The sequence below is a fragment of the Natrix helvetica genome (assembly GCF_964273705.1).
Source record: "Natrix helvetica genome assembly, chromosome: 2".
In the NCBI taxonomy this organism is placed as follows: domain Eukaryota; kingdom Metazoa; phylum Chordata; class Lepidosauria; order Squamata; family Natricidae; genus Natrix; species Natrix helvetica.
This window is the reverse complement of record NC_138552.1, coordinates 39644856-39666538: the sequence shown is the minus strand read 5'-3', so window position 1 is coordinate 39666538 and position 21683 is coordinate 39644856. Positions and strand designations below refer to the sequence as shown.

The 21683-nt window shown below is 35.1% G+C and overlaps 1 protein-coding gene across 2 annotated transcripts in view; it reads left to right on the top strand.

Moving 5' to 3' along the window:
* The window catches only part of EDIL3 (EGF like repeats and discoidin domains 3), a 259518-nt gene that overhangs the window by 154704 nt on the left and 83131 nt on the right, over positions 1–21683 (top strand). For both annotated transcript variants that reach the window (XM_081943349.1, XM_081943350.1), the window contains exons 4-5: positions 4097–4210; positions 16136–16317. In XM_081943349.1, coding sequence (XP_081799475.1) covers positions 4097–4210; positions 16136–16317 — 296 coding nt within the window. The remainder of the gene's footprint in view (positions 1–4096; positions 4211–16135; positions 16318–21683) is intronic.

Here is a 21683-nt window from a genome sequence, read left to right as displayed (position 1 = left end):
AGAGAGTGACTGGACAAGTGGCTGGCTGATCTAGGATAGAAGGGACACAGCTGTAGCTGGGAAACCCACAGTCTTCAGGAGGACAGAGCACACAGCTGCAGCTGGCCAATAGAGATGAGGACGAACTACCTCCATCTGATCCAAGAGCGCTGAGAGCTGAGAGGAACCAGGCACAATGAAGGTCAGCCAGGCTAAAGTACTTGTGATCTCCCTCTTGATGGCCTGCACTGGGCAGCAGCAGCACCAGGCAGCAGATATCCCCTCTTGATGACCTACAGCGGACAGCAGCTATTTAGTTCAGTGAGTGGAGTGAAACAACACTGGGAACAACACATCCATTTCCTTGCCTTGTATTTGTCAGCCACTGTGTTTCTTGCCTTGAATCTTGTTTCCTGACTTGGACTGTGCACAAATGGACCCTAGGTTGTGCCTTGACCTCTGGGCTTGCTCCACGGATCTTGCCCTTGCTTCATGCTTAGCCTTGCCTCTGCCTTCAGGATTTGTCTTGACCTGTGGACTCTTGCTGGGTTCTTCCTGGACTGAACTGTGAACTCTTGGAAATTTGTGTGATTGTTGGCATGGGAATTTCTGGAGAAGACTATACTGGATTTGGAAAGCCTCCAGTAAAACCTTTACCCCACCTATGAAGTGTCTGTATACGAGCAGGATCAGGACACTTATATTAATGGCTGGTCTTTCCATTTAAACTGTACTGAAGAACCAAACTAGGAGCTGGTTTCCATCTATTTGATCTATTGCCTAATGGTTATGTTGCTGTTGCCTGGGAACAGCATAGGACTACTGGATCTGGACTGCAAAACATCAGAAAGATACAGAAAATGATTGTTACTAATTCCTACCTAATGATGGAATTTTTACAAGTCAGAACTTTTAGTCCTTTTATATGAAAGCTGGATGTAGCAATAGCACTTAGACTTACATACAGCTTCACAGTATTTTACAGCTCTATCTAAGCAGTTTACAGAGTCAGCATATTGCCCACAACAAGTTGGGTCCTCATTTTACTGACCTTGGAAAGATGGAAGGCTGAGCCTGGTGAGATTTGAACTGCCAAACTGTTGGCAATTGGCAGTCAGCAGAAGTAGCCTGGAGTATTGCATTCTAGCCACTGCACCACCACGTCTCTCAGTTCTTCAAAATATTGTGGCACAGAGGATGCCCTACAATTTCCACAAACTGTATTAGCACAACTTGATAAATTATTAAACTTGAGAATACATTTGTCAGCCCTCGTGCTGACATTCGCGGGGTAGCTTTTGGTGGCTTTTTCTGGTGCCGCTACCTCCTGACCTTGGCGAGGACTACCATGCCACCATCGCTGCCACCAACGGTGTACCCGCCCAGCCCCTGCCAATGCCACACCTGCTCAGGCATGCTTACATGCCGCGAATGCCGTCACTGCTGCTAATGCTGCTGGGGCCACCCCGAAGCCCCTTCCCTCTTCTCTCTGATGTTGGTGGAGCCTGTAGCTGCATGCAGCTCTACATGGCTTCCCTCTCAACTCTGCAGGAGCACCTCCTGGACAGCAGCTGTACTTCAGAGCCTACTCTGAAGTAACTCTTCTACTTGGATGCAACTGATAAGGGAGGAGGCAAGGATGATACTGAGAGGGAGTGTGGCTGAGGGTGGTTGAGGGTCATGGTGATTGGTGCTGGTGATTAGGGGTGTCATCTGGGAGATTTGTGGGTGGAGCTGGGTGGGGTAATGATTTTTATATGGTGATGCTGTTAACTTTGTTAGAACCGACTTGGATTTGCTTACCTTTGTATCATAGTCATTTAGTGCTGGTTATCACATCGTTTCTTATGTACAGATAAAGTTCTTCACCAAACAAACTGACTCTGTCTATTTTCATTGTGAACACTGGAACATGACAACATATATGTTCATTGAGTGCTTCCTCTGAGAAGCTATTGAAATAATCATCTATAGTTAATTTACTGTTTAGGCATCATGTGAACAATTATCACATTATATAGATCTGAAATTAGGAAATGATACAGACAACTAAAGACAACATGTAGACAGGTTGAGGTATTTTAATAAGCAACAGTGGAATAGCAGTGTCATTTGCTGGCAGTTTGCTTTCATACAAAATGTGTACTTTCTTGAAATGGTTTTTCAATTTTTGTAGATCAGAATTATTCTTAAAAGATTTTAATATTTCTGTAAATTGTGATGACTGATAATGTTTTGACTCTCTTTAGCCATTTCCTCTTCAGTAACAAAATAATAAAATAAACCATTTGTGTTATGGTCATATATATAATTTGTAGCGTTCAAGGAAGATTGTTGCCCTGAAGACATATTTTTAATATGTGAAATTACAATGAAAATAATGAATTACTAAGATTGCTATCTAAATGTATATTAAAAGCAATTAGAAGGAAGGAATAATATTGGGTCCTCTCCCCCCCTCCTCATTTAGAAAAGTTCTACTTTTTCAGTCACCTAAGAGAATCAGTCAGGATGGGCAAAATCCAATGCTAGCAAATTTGAGCCATTTGTTGATAGGAGTATATTTTCATTTCAATCTAGGGGAATGTGTGTGAGACAGCGAAGGGGGGAGCAAAGTAATGAGAGAGAGAGAGGGAGGGAGAGAAAGAAAAAGAAATAAAGAAAGGAGAGAGAAAGAGAGAAAGAAAGAGTAAGAGAGAGAGAGAGAAAGAAAGAAAGAAAGAAAGAAAGAAAGAAAGAAAGAAAGAAAGAAGGAAGGAAGGAAGGAAGGAAGGAAGGAAGGAAGGAAGGAAAGAAAGAAAGAGAACTACAACTTTTGCAGGACTCCATGGCATATTTTGCCTAATAAGTAGAAAAAAACTATAGTGGCCCACTTCTAGGATTCTTTGTACAACTGTTAAAATTGCATATAAATGCACATTTCCGCAACTAAATCCTAGAGTGCAACTGATTGAATTTGGATCTATAAGGAAACAGTATTTATATTACTTTGGAACTCAATGCAATCCAAAGAAGAAATCTGTGAGAACAGGAAACATTAAAAGCAGCAATTGAGAATGGAAGTGAATACTTGTTTTCACGTTTTTCTTTTTAAAATGTCTATCTTTTTTATTTCCGGTTTCAAATTTGGTGTGAGGAAGACCCCATTTGATGTGGGGAGGAAGGGAAGATGGCAGTGGTGGGTTTCAGCCATTTTGCACCACTTCAAGACATAAGAGAACTGGTTGTTAACTTTCTGAGCAGTTTGGTGAACTGGTTGATGGAAGAAATCATTAGGGCAGAGAACCAGTTGTTAAATTATTTGAATCCCACTACTGGAAGATGGGGGGGGGGGAGGAGTTAAAAAAATTGGCCTAGCCTTTTTCCTAGACAGGGATAGTAGAGAAAAAAAAATTCAGAAAAATATTGCTTAATCTATCTTTATAACTCTATTGGGAACATCTCAGAATGCTGTTGATTGTGTCCTGCTAGCTTCTTCTGTCTGTTCCCAGACAAAGTATATGCAGGTCACCCTCTTTCTCAACACACTAAAACCTGCCCAGATATAACATATCCAGGAACATAGGGAAAAAGGGAAAGTAGAAACATATCCAGAGATGCAGCTTATTATTACTTTGCAACTCAGAAACAAGACACTGGGGTGACTTCCAGAATTTGTTAAACATCTAGTTCAGCAATTCAGACTACAGTACCAATTGCAGAATTTTGATATTGTGCAATGTCTAAAAGTTTGGAGTAGTCAATAATATATTTCTTGTTCCCGTTAATAGTTTATTTTTCACTTTTGTTTTCATGGACTTAGTTCAAGCAAAATTCAAAATGGTGTGTGTATGTGTGTGTTTGTCTTTGTTTTAATAAACAGGATTGGAGAATTAAACAATTCTTCCATGGAAAACTATGCAGATGTTAAGATGCTTCTTTTGATTATATTATGTTCCATTTTTTATTACTAACAGATGCCTGGCTCTTAATTACATATCTGAAAAAGACAAAAGTCTATAGAGTTTCTCCTTCACTGAAAACATGTTTATACTTTATATAGGCAATCTCTCCAAGTTCTGGACTTGTTCTGATAATGGAGATTTTTTTGACCAAGGATTTAATTCCTTCTCCACAGATGTGAATGAGTGTGAAGCTGAACCCTGCAAGAATGATGGTATTTGTACAGATCTGGTAGCTAACTATTCATGTGAGTGCCCAGGTGAATTCATGGGAAGAAATTGTCAATATAGTAAGTATACCTTAAATACATCATTTTAACTCTGATTCTTCTAGTGCTGGTAAGCAGGTATTACAAGTGAATATGTTACATCTACGAAAGAGGATCAAAAAGCACAATATTTAAATGAAGATAACATAACACTGCCTGAATTAATACTGTCTTTTGAAGCCATAGAAGAGTTATAACTACCTTTTTAGAATAACTCAGCAGCTTTCTCTCCATTCCACTGTTTATTAATATAATAATAATAATAATAATAATAATAATAATAAGAATAATAATAATAAGAATAAGAAGAAGAAGAAGAAGAAGAAGAAGAAGAAGAAGAAGAAGAAGAAGAAGAAGAAGAAGAAGAAGAAGAAGAAGAAGAAGTAGAATTAGAATTAGAATTAGAATTAGAATTAGAATCAGCTTCAATGTTCACACATTTCTGCATTTTCCCCCTTATCTCTTTAATTTTTCCTCTGGTGAAGAGAAAGTAGATTATAGATGATGATGATAGATAGATAGATAGATAGATAGATAGATAGATAGATAGATAGGTAGGTAGGTAGGTAGGTAGGTAGGTAGGTAGGTAGGTAGGTAGGTAGGCAGGCAGGCAGACAGACAGACAGACAGATTTTGTATAATCATGTTTGAGTAGTTTGTTTATAGTATTTATGTATTCATCTTTTAATTCAAGGAAGGAACAAAGCAATATTGCTCTTTCTTCATTATCATTCTTATTTGGAAATGTTAAAATAAAATAATGGATGACCTAATGCTGAACATTTATCATTTGTTCTGGTCTTTGGGAACCAAACACTTTTAAACATAAAAGAACCAATAATCTACTGAGAATCATTTTTACTGTGTATATGTAGCAAAGAAACATTAACAAATAGACAATCAATCCTGGATTGTAAAGAAGCTAATTGGTTACATGAATTTAAAACTCAACAGCATTGCTTACAATTTACTCTTTAGTCTGTATATGAAAAATTGGTAGCTTAGCAGTGGGTGATCCAATTTTGTAAGTCTTAGTTTCATGTATCATCCTTGATTAAAACTGTCAAAGAAATAAGTTTGGTACACATTTTTATATTGTACTGCTGAGTTGCAAAAGATAGTGTTGAAGGGCAAATTGATATCCATACATGATATATTGGAATATTGGGATACTGTGTATATAAATTATGCTGATCTTTGTAACAAAACATAAATTTCTTGGAAAATTGTCTTATTCTTATACTTCCGTTAATTATAGTTAATTGTAAGATGAATTTATAATTCATATATAATAAAATGGATAGGTTATTTCAGGTCTTTACTAGCCAGAGAAATGTTAAAAAATCACCTTTTAGAAAAATCAACTACAGACCTTGTGAAACTTTAGTTCCTGACATTTTAATATTCACAAGCTATAAAAATAAACTATGGCATATTAAAACGCTAGCTTGTAACCTTAGTACAAGATTGTTCTCAGAGATTATAACATTAATGTAGAAAAGTTCCCTGTTCTTTCATAAATGTTTATGGCATGTCAAATCTCTAATTATATAGTAATACTGTAATTACAAAAACTATCATTGCGTATATTTATAGAAAATGTGTAAACTATCAGCTATTTATGTAAATCAATGATTTATATAATATCTAACATAACATACTATATAATAGGTTGAACCTGCTTGTAATTAAACCAAGCTTTTTTCACTATAACCTTTTTTAACCTAATTAAACATTGGTAATTATAAGAATTTGTGCAATTACAGACATGCAATGTAAGTTTATGTTATGAAACAGATTTTCAATTAAGATATCTGTTAACTTCATTTTGTTCTTGCTTTGAAATGAAATTGGAATAGCTTCAACTTTGAACATTTTTGAAATTTTGTATAAAGTAGTTGCTTGTAGGTCACTGTTAAGAAATTTATACAAACATTTTTCAAACAAATAAATTTGAAAACTTATTCAAAGAATTATCATGTTATAGCTCCCAGAATGTCTAACAAATATAACAAAAAAAAAAAACCCACAACACAATATATTGTATATACAATGCATAAAAAGTAGAATTGTTTATGATTCATTGGTTATGATTATACTTTAGGATAGTAGAAGTAAAATAAGATTTTACTACATTACACATCATACAGTACATATGCCAGAGATAAATTCCTGGTTACAAGTTTTGCAAATTGTTGTTGTTGAGAATTGGAGTTCTGGTGAGAATCAATAAGTGTCATATTGTTGTGGAGAAAACCTATATTTCTATGCATATGTTTTTTTTCCTAAATAGAACAAATGTACTATTGTTTTTGAGGCTGCACCATTGTTTACCTACTAACAATTGCTGTCTGCAAATTTCAGAAATGATCTTTTCATTCAAAGTTGCTATGTTCTCTAATTTAATATTTAGCATTTTCTTGCTATAAATCAGGCTTCACCCAAGCTTCTTGATGGTTTTATGGAAAACAGTTGTTCTGGGGCTCTAAATGTATTAAACCATTTCTCTGTGTTAATGCTTCCCTGTCTTAAGCAAAGGAGTACAGGACAACTATAATGATCTTATGCTTGAGCCCTTGAAATATGTAGTCACTCAAATCTCATTTGATTAAGCTGTTGAGAATTTGTGAAAGATGATAGGAAAAAAATCTCCTATCAGCTAGAATCTCCTATCATTGCTGCATATTCTGGTATTAATATGAAACATTCTACATAACCCTGTTCTCCTCCTTCCCCTCCCTCCCATTTTTTCATATCATTAATGCAGCATTGGATACAACCAAAGAAAGGAACAGTCATGGTCACATCTGCTATAAAACTATGTGTATGTTAGACAATGGTTGTTTAACAGAACAAGCTGCATCCAACACCAGCCACACAGTTATGCAGTTATATTGAACAGGAAGCTGTAGCAAGATAAACATTGTTTATAGTTGTGTCTTTAAAGAAAAGTTACCACTGATATCAGAAGCTGGAGGACAGAAGGCTGATAGTATCACTGAAATTCCATCTCATTTGATAGATTACAATTGGCATATGCTGGCCCTTAGTTTCTTTCATAACCAACAGGGTGGAAGATGATACCAAGATATCTGATGAGGAAAACTGAGAACATTTCCTCAAGCTACAGAAGATGGAAAGCTGAAATAATGTTTCAGCAATGCTAGCAGAAAACTGCAAATTCTGCAGCAGCTTGCCCTGCCCTTTTCTTAGACCCAATAGAAAACAGTCCTACAAGTAAGATTAAATTTACGGTTGTTTTGTCTTCTGACATGGGATTGGAGAATACTTTCTGTATTTAAAAACAAACAAACAGCAAAGCTTTGAGTTGAACCTGAGTGGCAAGAAGAAATATATCTATTCTTATGCAATGGCATGTCTTAATATATGTTCTGTGATGTTCAATTTTGGGGTTTCTCCTTGATTGTTTCGTTATCGTTTTAAATCTGGCTAGCATTCATCAGGCTTGTGCTATTTTCTTGAATCTCATCCTTGAAACCGATTTCATTCCTATACTAAGCATGCTTCTTCAACAACACTGTATATTGAGGTATTGTGGTTTGCTACTGTTAGCTATATTTTGTGTGCTAGACTGACTATTTAGATAACTGAATTACTGAACCGTGTATGACTTGGACTGTTAACCGGACTCTGAATACTTCTATATTTCTACATAGTAAACTACTATATTTTTATACTATTCAGTGTCTCTGTATGCTGGTTTGTGCGTGTTATTCCATATCACTTTCATTACGCTTCTCTGCATACTCACTCTTCTAATGGGAAGGTTAATTACTTAACAAGATCCATCATTACTTTGATGATCCATTGTTGGTTTTCCTGGCTGATGCACAAAATATGAGATTATAGGTTGCTACATTTCCTGGGATTAATACTTCAATTGCTAAATGTGAATGAGAATCAGGGCTGGTTTTAAGCTAAGAATAAACAGACATTAACCTAGGCACCAAAGCTAGGGCAGCACCAATACTGCAGCTCTTTCAAAATCACTCTAAAATGCAAATCTTTGTTTCAGTGCTAATTGGTTCTATCAGGCAAGGTAGGTGCCATATATCTTTTGGCTGGCCCTGATAGGACCGAGGGAACATCAAAGCCAAGAGTCAGTGGAGCTAGAGTTAGTGCCTCGTCTTGACTAATCTACCATTAACATTAATCTTCCATTAAAATGGAGTTTACCATTTTCCACAATTTTAAAAGGGAGAATATAACATTCTGAGACTTTGATATGTTTTAATAAATGTGGCTGAGAACTTTTCTAAAATCACCGAGTGCAGAGTAAGGTCTAGTAGGTAAATTACTAATCCATTTCACTATCCTATATTTATCTGAAAAAAGGTTTCATCCTAGGATATCTTGGAATATGAGTTCATTTCCCATAGGACACTTGGCAAAAATGTAGTAATTTTTCATGGCCCACAATGTTCTTTTCTTCAGATTGAATGTAAGACTGCACGTCACAAGTACTGCGTGATTGCTATCATCTGAATCAGGCAGATAATGTTCATCTACTTAGATATTTTTCCGCTACAAAGATGAGTAATTTCTTGTCAGCCATTACTTCTGAACCTTCTCCCATTTGACTGAGAATTATCTTTATATGTATGTCAAATACAATTTCACTTCCATAATTTTGCTTTGATCTCTGTAACTCCCTGCATAGTTCATCATTTTCATTTGTCATAAAAATTCTATAATTTTATTTTATTTCTTTTAAAAAAATGTGTATGTATATGCATACATACAGTACATACGTATTGCAGCTCTAATTTATTTAAATAGGAACAATTTGCCTGTATTTCTGCTAAGATTATTATCACACCTCATTTTAGGACTACATTTGTGATTATTTCTAAAAGACACGTTCGATATTGTCAGCCTTTCCTGTAAACTTAATTTTGAGGATATGTTGCAAATAATAATATTCTGCCCACAGAATTAATTGAACCCACAAAGTTCCCTATTTTTTTCCATAGTGGATAACACAAAATAGCAATAGCATTTAGAGTTATATACCACTTCACATTGCTTTGCAGCCTTCTCTAAGTGGTTTACAGAGTCAGTATATTGCCCCCAACAATCTGGGTCCCCATTTTACCAATCTTGGAAGGATGGAAGGCTGAGTCAACCTTGAGCCGGTGAGATTTGAACTGCTGAATTGCAGGCAGCCGGCAATCAGCAGAAGTAGCCTATAGTACTGCATTCTAAACACCACAACTCAAAATAGCTGAGAAAATGGAGAAAAAGTCATCGTTGCTCATAGTCACTCTATGTCTTTCCATGATGGTTTTATATGGTTACTGTGAGGGATCTGCATGTGTGAGTGTGTGATTAGTATGCCCGCCTTCCTGCCTTCCTCATTCTCTCCCTTTCTCATTTGTTTGTTTATCTGTTTTCAATTGCCAATTCCACTTTTTTTAGATTAGACTTTCAGGATCCTTGGTTTGTTTGCTTTTTGTTTTCTTGCAGTTTTTGTTGTATGATTCTAATGGAAGAAAATATTTGTAATGTTTCCATTTGGTAATGGAAGAAAACAACCACCAGGCTCAGAGAATTTCAAGGATCCCACAGTTTTAGGGTGTATATGTTTGTGTGTGTAAGTACTGTATGTATATATGAATATGTACATTTATACATCTATTCGGATTTGCTTAGTGAGTAAGAGGTTTTGTCTTTTTGAATGATCTACAATGATATTTTGGTACTCAACTGCTTTGAAACACTTTGAATTTAATACTCATTTTGAAGCTAAATTTTGTCCTGGTACTCATCATTTGTTTGGTAATCAATGCACAAGTTAGAACCTGTTGGTGCCAATCGCCTTGTGACTCCCTACATTATTCCTTATGGGAAAAGAACTGTTTAGTACTCATTATTTTTGGTACTTGTCATACCACCTGGAACCAATTAAAGATGAGTTAATTGTAGATGGTATCAATGAACTAAGTCTGCAATGAGTTTATTTATTTAGTTTAAAACAATTATTATAATCACTGATCTTACACTATACTCCAGTCAACAATTTAAATAACTTCAATATCAAAACATAACATATTTATTAAAATATTAAATATTAAAAGCCTGGCAGACACTGAAGTTAATCTTCCATGTGCAATCCCTTGTTAAATCCGTTCATCCATTTCACCCTATCCCAGCACTTGGGGGAAAACAGCACTCTTTTTTTGCAGTGGGGGTGGGGAGGCTAGGCAGATAGAATTGCATAAGAAGCTCTCTAGCCATTGATTAAAAAAACCTTTGCTGTGAAACGATATGGTAGCATTTTCTTATGAACTGTCAATTTAATAAAAAAAGCAAACTGGAAATTAATAGCCAATATAGAAAGGGCTAGATATCATTGATAACGTTCTGAAATTAGCCAGTGTGAGAGCAGAATATGCTATTCTCTTCCTTCAGTGTCCCATTTCTAGATAAGAAACAGCATTAAGCATTATTGCAACAGATTTTCTTAAAAGTTAGATTTGGACGTACTAAAGAGAAAGTTGAATTTGTATCTGAGGCAAACTGAGTTCCAAAAAGTAATTAAGGCCAGCAAATAGACTGTGAGATTTTGTTTTCTTTCCCATAAAAGAATCTCAAGGTAGCTCTCTTAGTTCTTTGGGCAGCCAACATCATCCAGCTCTATTTTTTTAACTTGTCATCAGAGCCTGAAAAAACAAATTTAAATACTTAAAACCTTGGCCAATTCAATCACATTAAAATTGATTGGCCCTTGGTCTTGTAGCAACAACTATAATCTTGGTTTATAATAATAACGTTAATTGCCTGATTAAGAATCTCTAAGGCTTTCCTGAAGCAATTGAAGACTATAATAGTATCAGGATATCATTTGCATAAATAAAACAAGCTATTCCTGTCCACAAATTTACAAGCATGTGTATCAAAAGTAAAATGCTTTACCATTAAGTTAACATAGAAGTGAAAAAGAAGCAATGATAATATATAGTCTTATCTAAACCTAATCTAAGCCTTATCTAAACCTAATACCAAAGAAGAGAACTCCTTTGAGATTAGGACACACCTAGAAAGTTGACTTTCAGTGTAATATCTAATTATTTAAGTGTTAAGTGTTACAACAAGTAACTTGTAACTTGCAAATGATTCATAATAAATACCTTTGAATTGGAGAGTTGTTAATGTTATCCCCTAATTTTTATCTAGAAATAGAGTAAAATGAAAATCTAAATTCAGCAGAGGCTACCTTTAATATTGTTTAGGATTTAGTGATGCATTTTTGAACTAAATATTATAGTACAAGTCCTTAGTTTACTGTAGAGTACTTCTACAGTAGAGGACAAAGTTCAAATGAATGCAATTATCTTCTATGGGCATAAGTATATACCTTGAATATAGGCAGCATGCTTTCTGAACTTTCAATAAATGCTTTTAGTCATAGAAGAGGAAAATGTGCTATTTTGTGAAGTTTAAAGGAGAAGGATCTTCAGTCAATTACCTCTGAATGTGTGCAGAACTGAAGTCAGACCAGTAATTCATGGTTGCCAACTGTTTTACAAGGCTGTCAGTATAACAGATTGTTCTCTAAGATGGTTCCCAGAGTCATAATCATAAAATTTTATGGTATGATAATACAGAGCCAATGGAAATCTAATGGGAAGAATCTTCCAATATTTTTGAGCATTCTTGTTTATTCTAGTTGTCTGCAGAAAATATTTTAAACTGTGAATAAATAAAAGCCAATAATAGCCCACTCAGATTATGTTTCTTACGTGGTTATAATTTGAACCAAACAAGCTTTTGCAATGCTCATTCCAGACCACCTATAATGATCTTTCATATGGTCAGTGCTTTATTTCTCCCTAATTCTAAACAGCATAACTGCAAATGAATCTGAATGACTCTGTATTTAATTGCACATTGACATGTTTATGCATGACTCCCTATTAAACATTATAATACTGAGGGTCATCTATAATCAATTGTCAGTTTGCAGTCCGAATATCATGCTAGACTAAGCACAGCCAGAGCTACCTAATTTCACAAAATGAGTTATTGGAAGAAGGAAACCACAGATGTCTCAAACAGATTTGATTTTTACATGTCTGGCATATAAAAACCGTGGAACTGCTGATTATGTCTTACCAAGCACTACTAACAGGATAGAAGAAAATAATGCTTTTAAACTGTGATGCCACTGCAAACAACAAAACAACAATCCATTTTGTGCTATCAAGATGTTTCCAGCTTGTAATGATCACAAAGATAATTTTTTTTCATGACGATCATATCCTTAACTTGTTTTTTAAGATCTCACAATAACAAAATAACAGAATAACAGAGTTGAAGGGAGGTTTTCTAGCCTAACTCCCTGCTTATGCAAGAAACCATACACCACTTCAGACAAATGGATATCCAACATCTTTTTAAAAATGTCCAGTGTTGGGGCATTCACAACTTCTGGAGGCAAGCTGTTCCACTGATTAATTGTTCTAACTGCCAGGAAATTTCTTCTCAGTTCTAAGTTACTTCGCTCCTTGATTAGTTTCCATCATTGCTTCTTGTTCTACACTTAGGTGCTTTGGAGAATAGGTTGACTCCCTCTTCTTTGTGGCAACCCCTGAAATATTAGAACATTGCTATCATGTTTCCCCTAGTCCTTCTTTTCATTAAACTAAACATATCCAGTTCCTGCAATCGTTCTTCATATGTTTTAGCCTCCAGTCCCCTAATCATCTTTGTTGCTCTTCTCTGCACTCTTTCTAGAGTCTCCACATCTTTTCTACATCGTGGTGACCAAAACTGAATGCAGTATTCCAAGTGTGGCCTTACCAAGGCATTATAAAGTGGCATTAACACTTCACGTGATCTTGATTCTATCCCTCTGTTGATGCAGCCTAGAACTGTGTTGGCTTTTTTGACAGCTGCTGCACACTGCTGGCTCATATTTAAATGGTTGTCCACTAGGACTCCAAGATCCCTCTCACAGTTACTACTATTAAGTGAGATACCGCATATATTGTACCTGTGTGCTTTGTTTTCCTTGCTTAACAATGATGCATTCATCACCACTATAATTAAATCCATCGACTTTGCTGCTTTTCTTTCTCTTCTCTTTCCTTCTACCTTTCTCAGCATCAGAGCCTTCTCCAAAGAGCTAAGTATTTGCATGAGATGTTCAAAGCAGGTTAATTTATTCCTGGTCATTTGTGTCTCAAATGAGAATTCTAGGTCGATTTATTCAGTGAATCATTACTTCGTTTTCTTGACTCCCCATGGTTTTGTCAGGAATCTTCTCCAACACCAAATTCAAAACAGTCAATACTTTCCCTATATATAATTTTTGCTGCCATAGAGTATCATAAGGAAAATCATGGTTTGCATGATTCTGATATTTGGAGGTCACACACCACAGCATTTGAATATCTTTTCCAAGGCCTTCATGGCTTGTCTACCAAGTGCTAATCTGCAGAGTATTTCTTAACTGGGTTTTCCTTTACTATTGATTGCTAAAAGGCAGAAGCTATCTCCTACTTCAGCATCTTCATTGCCAATTCTGTTTATTTTCCTGTTGCCATTATTTTCGTCTTCTTCATTTTTAATTGTAGTCCCATTTTTTCACTGTGCTCTTTGACTTTTGGTATTTGGGCTTGCTAATCCTTTGCATTTTCGGCTATTAGGATCGTATCATCAACATGCATTTTCAGCTATAGTGTCATCAACATACTGCAGGTTATTGATGTTTCTTCCTCAAATTTTAAAAGCACACTTATCTTCTTCCAAATCCAATTATTTCCCTTAATATATATTTATCATATAAATTGAATAAATAAAGGAAGAATATATAACCTTATTGTACTCCTTTACTTACCTTGAATCAGTCTTTTGCCATGTTCTGTTCACACTGTGGCTTCCTGAATTGCATATTATCATGAAGACAGTGAAATGTTTTTCCTTTTTCTGAGCACACTCAGAACCTCTTTTGGTGCCCCTTTATTTTCAATAAATTATATTTTGTTGTACAAATATAAAAATAGTCACTTGTCAGATTTCAATGAATTCATCTACAGCATTGGTGTCAAACTCAAGGCCCACGGAGCCTCCCTGGAAACAGTGAAGAACTGACCTGCAGCGCCTCTGCCAGCAAAAACAGAGGTTGGGAGGGCTGCATGCAGCCCTCCCGAGCTCCATTTTCAGTGGCAGAGGATTACATGAGGCCATTGCAGCCAGAAACAGAGCTTGGAAGCCCGTTTTTGCTGTCCGAGCACTCAGGCCACCACAAGTGACCCCGACATGAGTGATGTTCAGCTGGCCACACCCATCTTGGCCATGCACACCCCAGTCCCTCAAGGTCAAACACAATCCTGATATGGCCCTCAGTAAAATCGAGTTTGACCCCACTGATCTACTGGATTATAATTGGATTTAAATATCATAATGCCAAGTATTAGAAGGCATCTTCTATGCTAAGAAGATGCCTTCTAATACTTGGCAGTATGATATTGTAGATATAGTTTACTAAGTCAAAGGGTGATGTAATTAGATTAATCTATAACTGATATAGTTTAAGCAATGTTTGTTTGACTGAAATCAGTTTTCTTAAGCAATTGAAATAGGTCTATAGATTATTATTTTTCTGAATATTTCATTGCAACTGGATTTTAGATTTACTGACCATGTACAGCCAACAATCCATATAAACGTCTGCTATCAAATATCTATCTTTAATGTGATTGCCCTCAAATATCTGATTCTTAATGTAACTGTAAAGTACTTATTTGGTAATTTAATTGATCACTGGTTTGGAAAAGCTGGATTTAACAGTTTTGATCAACCTTTGGGTGACTTTTAGCTTCAATTCAGAAAGAAATCATTTAATACTAAAAAAAAGTCTATATTAGTAAAGGAAGTAAATAACTTTTCTACAAGATTTTTTGTCTTAATCAACACTTAAAAATAATAAAAAGAAGTCTGAACAGTGGTGGACCAGTTCAGCAAACCAGTTGTGGTTTGGTGACCTGGGTCGCTGAAACCGGCAGCAACCCAGACCTGCCATGCCCCCAAACTGGCCATCTTGTTTTTCATTTCTGTGCATGTGCAAAACAATTTTATTGCATTGCGCAAAGCGCACAAAGCGCACGCATGCAGCGTGCCCAGGAGTAAACCGACAGTTGTGCCTGCCCACCCTTGAGTCCGAACTTATATTCTCTGTAATATATGCAAACTTAATAAAAAATAAGTATAGAATAATTTGAAAAAGCTATTTCTAGAACCCGTGTCATGCAAAATTGCATAGCAAAGTTTTGCTTTTATAGTTATTTCCCAGTTACTGTACAAAGCAGGCTACACTGTGTTATTTTCTACATCATTACTATAGCTTGTAATACAAAGTATAACAGTCTAACCAACTGTGTTCTGGTTTTGAGTAATGAATAGCATTCAGAGGACCAGTGCAAAAATACAATAAAATTGAAGGAATGTACACGCATACAAATACACACATTATATAATAAAATATATAACAAAATGGTTTTATAAGAAAATTCAGTTTAGAACACAATTCTCTGTATGCATGCTATATATTTTCTGTAATGGAAGATAACAGAAAAACTTTCAAACTATATTGTATAAACTCTAAGCAGAATTTTGAATTATTGGTAAATCAGAAAGCCTTATTATTATGCTTAGTCACAGAATCAATCTGATGTTTAAATTGGATTTGCCTTTTTTGTCCTATTTATTTGTTAGCGTTATGTTTGCTTTGCAATGAAAATTCAAGCTTACGCATTTTCTGGAAAACAGCACTCAAAACACTATCTTGACTATTTTTTTTCCTGTTGGATCTGTTTATATCTTCCATCTTCAAAACTATACCATGATTCTATGACTTCAGTTTTGAAAATTCTTATTTTTTTCCCTTTCTTTTCAATGTCCCCTCCCCAACTCCCCAAACAGAATGCTCTGGACCATTGGGAATAGAAGGAGGAATCATTTCTAACCAACAGATTACTGCATCATCTACCCACCGGGCTCTTTTTGGGCTCCAGAAATGGTATCCCTACTACGCACGACTTAACAAGAAAGGTCTCATAAATGCTTGGACTGCAGCAGAAAATGACAGATGGCCATGGATTCAGGTAACAGAAGGAATATAGTGCGTGAAAACTACTAGCCTCTATTGCTAATATTGTTTAGTAAGCAGTGCAGCTTTCATAGAGGTGTAGACCTGCATTGAGCTGTTTTTGAAGTAGTTTATGTTACCCAGTCAAATTCCATTTGTTCTCTTCAAGATGTAACTATCTAGATTTTTTTTACTATACAATTATTAACAGAAAAAGAAAATAATATTTATTTTTCTTTCTATGCTGTTGCTTATTTAGCAAAAGATTCAGTTTTTGTAATAAGTATAGTTTCCTTTATAAGCTTTCAGGTACATGATACACACCAAGTAAATATTTATTTATATAAATATAAAATATGTATTTTTCTGCCTTCTCCTAATGAGATGGATATTGACGCTAGCATTCTAATGTGTATTGCCAGGATCTAATTAGTTGGAACTACAAGCTTGTAATTGGCTTGTGATTTAATGGGTCACATGGCATTATAAGCAATTTTTTTAAAAAAAAGCTCACTCATAAGTTTAAAGTAGTCTATATAGATTTAGAAATAAATAAAATATTTTCCATGTTCAGCACTTACTGCTTCATTAGAAGCACTGAGACATGTTGCTTTAACGCAGATGTGAAATAATTTTATATTATCTTATTTTAATATCCACTATTGAGATACGATCATATTTCTCACTGAGTTTTTGTATTACATTTTTCTGTTTATCTCCACAATAGAACTCTTACCTGCCCTTTTTCATTATTCCTTATCTAATATGACCTTTAGCTTTTTACAAAGACATTTACCAAAGATAAGGGTGTAACAAATGAAATATCTCTGCAAACTATGTAATATCAATATGCTTAAAATATCTGGATTATATACTTCCTAAAATTATTTTTCGTAACCCAGTGCCTATAAGTAAAATTTTGACATAGGGACCACAAAGTGATGGAAATGATTACTGTTCTTCCTTTATAAGCAGGAAAATGAGTCATCAGTAAAGTACACTAGATTCTAACAATATAAGCAGGAATGCCAGTATTATCAAAGAGGAATAATGGTTGGGCATAGCTTTGGGAGCAGAGGAATTAACTATTGAGTTAATTCACAAATTGATGTGAATTATCTCAGTAGTTCTGAGCAACTTCCTTAGTTTCTAGATCATATATAGAATTTCTTACTGTTTTGGTATATTTTGGCTTGTTCAAAATCGGAATAAGATTCCCTGGTGACTTTGAGCCAAAGCTTCTGACATTACATACCTTCTGAAAATTCCATACTTGTATACAAAAATTGTTTGCTTTATCATGTTAAAAAGTTGGCTTTTTATAATAAATGAGCTTTATATTTGAAGTCTTAATGATTTAAAAAAAGAAGAAAGGAAAACAGAACCTTAAAGTGATCTAATTAGTTAACATCTTGATCACAAATAATATGGTCATGGAGATCAACTGGTCATAATTTTCCACATTGTGGTGAGATGAATCATTCTTTTTATTACACAGTAGATTAACCATGCAGTTAATTTGAATTTTAGTGGTCGTTGCTAAACTCATATCTATCCGATCACTTATTTACAGTGCTTATATACCATTTTCCTCTTACTGAACAAGTAACTGTTTAAGATAAGAGGAACAGTAGCATGTAATTGAAAATGATTTCTTTCTTCATCTCTCTAATTTCATCCTCCTAATATTTTGACTAGCGGTATAATACAGCAGAAGGTCAAGTGGGCAAGCGGTATAATATAGCAGAAAGTCAAGTGGGCAATGGGAGGTCTAGCTTTCCATTTACAAAAATTCTTGGAAGAATTGCTAGTTCTGTGGCTTTAGGTTTGGGGTCAGACTGGTAGACAAAAAGTAATTTCCCAATAAAAGGATAAATTGCATTTGGGTGGATTGTGCAGAGGCTTTACTGTGTGGAAGCTGGCAACTGAGGGTGTTGAAAAACACTGGGGTGAGCATTTATAACCCCCACCAAAAGATTAATATCCAAGATTGCGTTTGCAGAATACCAGTATCTTGTCTGAGTTTGTTCTGATTTTGCTACATAAGAATGTTTTTCTACCTAGCCAGAATAGGAAAAGCTCCATTAAGAGAAAAAGCCAATAAAATAACAAGATACAAAATAAGCTTCCCTCCTGAAACTACAGATATTGATCTAGAAGTCATAGGTAGAAATCTATTGGCCCCTTAGGCTTCACTGTGGAAAGGGTACATTGATCTCACAATTTTGTCCTTCCTTTTTCCTTGTAAATTGCTATATCTATTCCTTGCTGCTGGTTTGGTTTTGGTTTTGGTTTGCAGTTGTTTTTTTAAAAAAATATTATTATTTGTACTTTTGTGGGGGGGGGTTGGTCAAGCAATTTAGGGGTAGGGAATCAGACTGGTACTGTGATATCTATTACCTATCGTATTTTTTTTTGAGAAAGTGATTTTTGCATTTGTTAGAACTCAAGTCAATTGCTAATATTTCTTCACTTCTGATTAAAGCTTACAGCCCCAAGGCTATATTGTGCTTAGTATAGCAGTTGACTGCTTAGCCTAATAATCCCATGTAATTTATCTATTGGTTTTCAACGCTAATGGAAAATTAAAAATTTAATCTAGAAAGAGGTTCTTAAATATAGGTAGGTCTCACTTGGTGGCTGTCCAAAGTTATGGCAGACCCCCCCCCTCAAGATACTTATGATGTGATTTTGAGGTTCTGACAGCAACTGCCCCCTGTTCACATGGTTGAGGTTGGGCTACTTAGCAACTGGCACACAATTATCGCCATTTCAATTTGTGATATATATTTTTTGCTCGTTTTTTGGCATTTGTTTTTTGTTTCGGGTAAAAACTACATTAGGCATAATGTAGCAAAAGTTTTTTAACAACTGCTTAACAACAGAAATTTTGGACCCAATTGTGACTGTAAATCAGTGACTACCTGTATATGGACTTCAGCTGCCAAAATTCACCAGCTAGCATTTCACACTTATCTAGATATTCCATAGATTTTAGACATGCCGTAAGAAGTCTGCACATTCTGCCATTGATCCACTAGTATTATATGCAAGATTACAGAAAATGTCAAGGATAGAAATAACAAAAGTAGTTTCAGTCAAAATCTCAAATGCTACTGGTACATACATCTGCACTGTGATATTTTTTTCAAGTAAATGGTGAAGACCAAATTGAAAAGAAAAAGAAAAAAAAATCTAATCGCAGTGCCAGATTTTCTCTTGAGACTCATTGGGTTTCATATTCCCTCTGCTTGACTCAGTAAAAGATGCTCCCAAACAAAGTGGTTTCAATTTATATATATATATATGGCTAGCTGATGAGAGCTAAATAGCTCGAAATGGATCTATACTAGTCTCCCTTTATTTTATCAGCACAAATACAACATATATATATATATATATATATATATATATATATATATATATATATATATATATATATATATATATATATATACATACATACATACATACATACATACATACATACATACATACATATATATATATATATATATATATATTTGTTTCGTAGATTTTCACGGGTGTAGGTATGCTGGTTTTGTTGTATTCGGGTCTTTTCCCATGTAAGGTTGAGATTGTCTTTGCAATGTTTCGGCAGGATCTCACCTGCCATCTTCAAGCGTGGGCTCAAAATGTGGGCTTAAAATGGGAACAGAGCTGCCGTCTTTCTGTAAGTCTTGGTGGGAGGGGATGGGGTGCTGGCTTTGTTTCAGTAAGTGGAATGATTGGTTGTGTGGTTGTATCATGATTGGTAGATTGGTGCTGATTGGTGCAGGCTGTATGTGCATTGTTGTTTTGTATTGTAACGGCTTGGGTGGTGGGTGGTGTTCGTTTGTTGGCTAGGGCTGGTTTCCAGATGTTTGGTAGGCGGGAGGTATCATCACATTTGTTCATGCTGTGGGGGTGTTTCTCTATTTCGATGGCTTCCATGATTATTCTCTTGTGGAGGTGTTCTGTTTTGGAGATTAACCTGGCTCCTTCAAAGTTGATTTCATGTCCTGTAGCTTTAAGGTGCTGGAAAAGGGAAGAAGTTTTTTCTTTTTTTCTTACTGCGTTTTTGTGTTCTGTGATGCGTGCATTTATTCTCCTGTTTGTTTGTCCTATGTATATTGCTGGGTAGATTTTGCATGGTATTTCGTAGACTCCTTGGTTTTCTAGCTGGATTTTGTCTTTGGGGTTTCTTAAGATGTTGGCTATTTTTTGGTCAGTGGTGAAGGCTGTCCTGATATTGTGCTTGTGGAGAATTTTGCTGATTTTATCTGTGGTGCCTTTGATGTAAGGGAGGAGGGTGATGCCATGGTCCTGTTCTGTATCTTGGTTTTTTGGGGGAATCTCCTTTTGGATTAGGTTGGAAAGAAAAACAATCACCAACAAATATATATATATATTTGTTTCGTAGATTTTCACGGGTGTAGGTATGCTGGTTTTGTTGTATTCGGGTCTTTTCCCGTGTAAGGTTTAAACCTTACACGGGAAAAGACCCGAATACAACAAAACCAGCATATATATATATATATATATATATATATATATATATATATATATATATATATATATATATATATATATGTATATATATATATGTATATATATATATATATATATATGTATATATATATGTTTAACATCCATAATTCACTTTGGATTCACTTTGGATAAGGCTCATATATTTCCAAGAGTCTGCTTATGGGGTTAGCCTTCTTTTCTTTTCTTTTCTTTTTTGTTTTGTTTGTCCAGCTGAAGCCTTCAGATTCTTAATGTTTCCTTTGACAGTACTATTAGAAGTATAGTAAACAAAATTGTATCTGTACAGGAACTTTCATATTTACATTGTGCAAAAAATAAGCCACAGAACACACACACACACATCAAAAATCGAAATTAAAGATAGGTCAAAGGGAGTAAAATCACAGTCAACTCTATTTGGCATTTCAAGCAGAGTAGCATTATTTTTGTCCCTTTAACTAACATTTCTATTTAATTATTTGCTAACACATCTCAATTCTTGTGTTATGTATTTATTCAGTATATTTTAACTGTCTGTTATATCTGGAAACTTTCAAGGTGGCTTCAAAGAGATTCTCACACAAAAGTCACATTCGGGACAGAACAAAAGTATAGAAATGAAATACTGTTTATGCAAAACATGTTTTTCTATCAGCAAATTATTTTACTTTCCTCGTGTAGAAGGGCTTTTGTGGAGAAAATACACAGAAGTCATAAACAAAACATGAGCTCAGTCCAGAAAACCACGAAAATGTGTGAGAAAAAGAAACCTATCAAGATTGACCTTTCTTTGACTCTTGTTTGAGAAATATGATTGTTTTATTACAGCCTTTATAAAGAATGCTCTAGTAT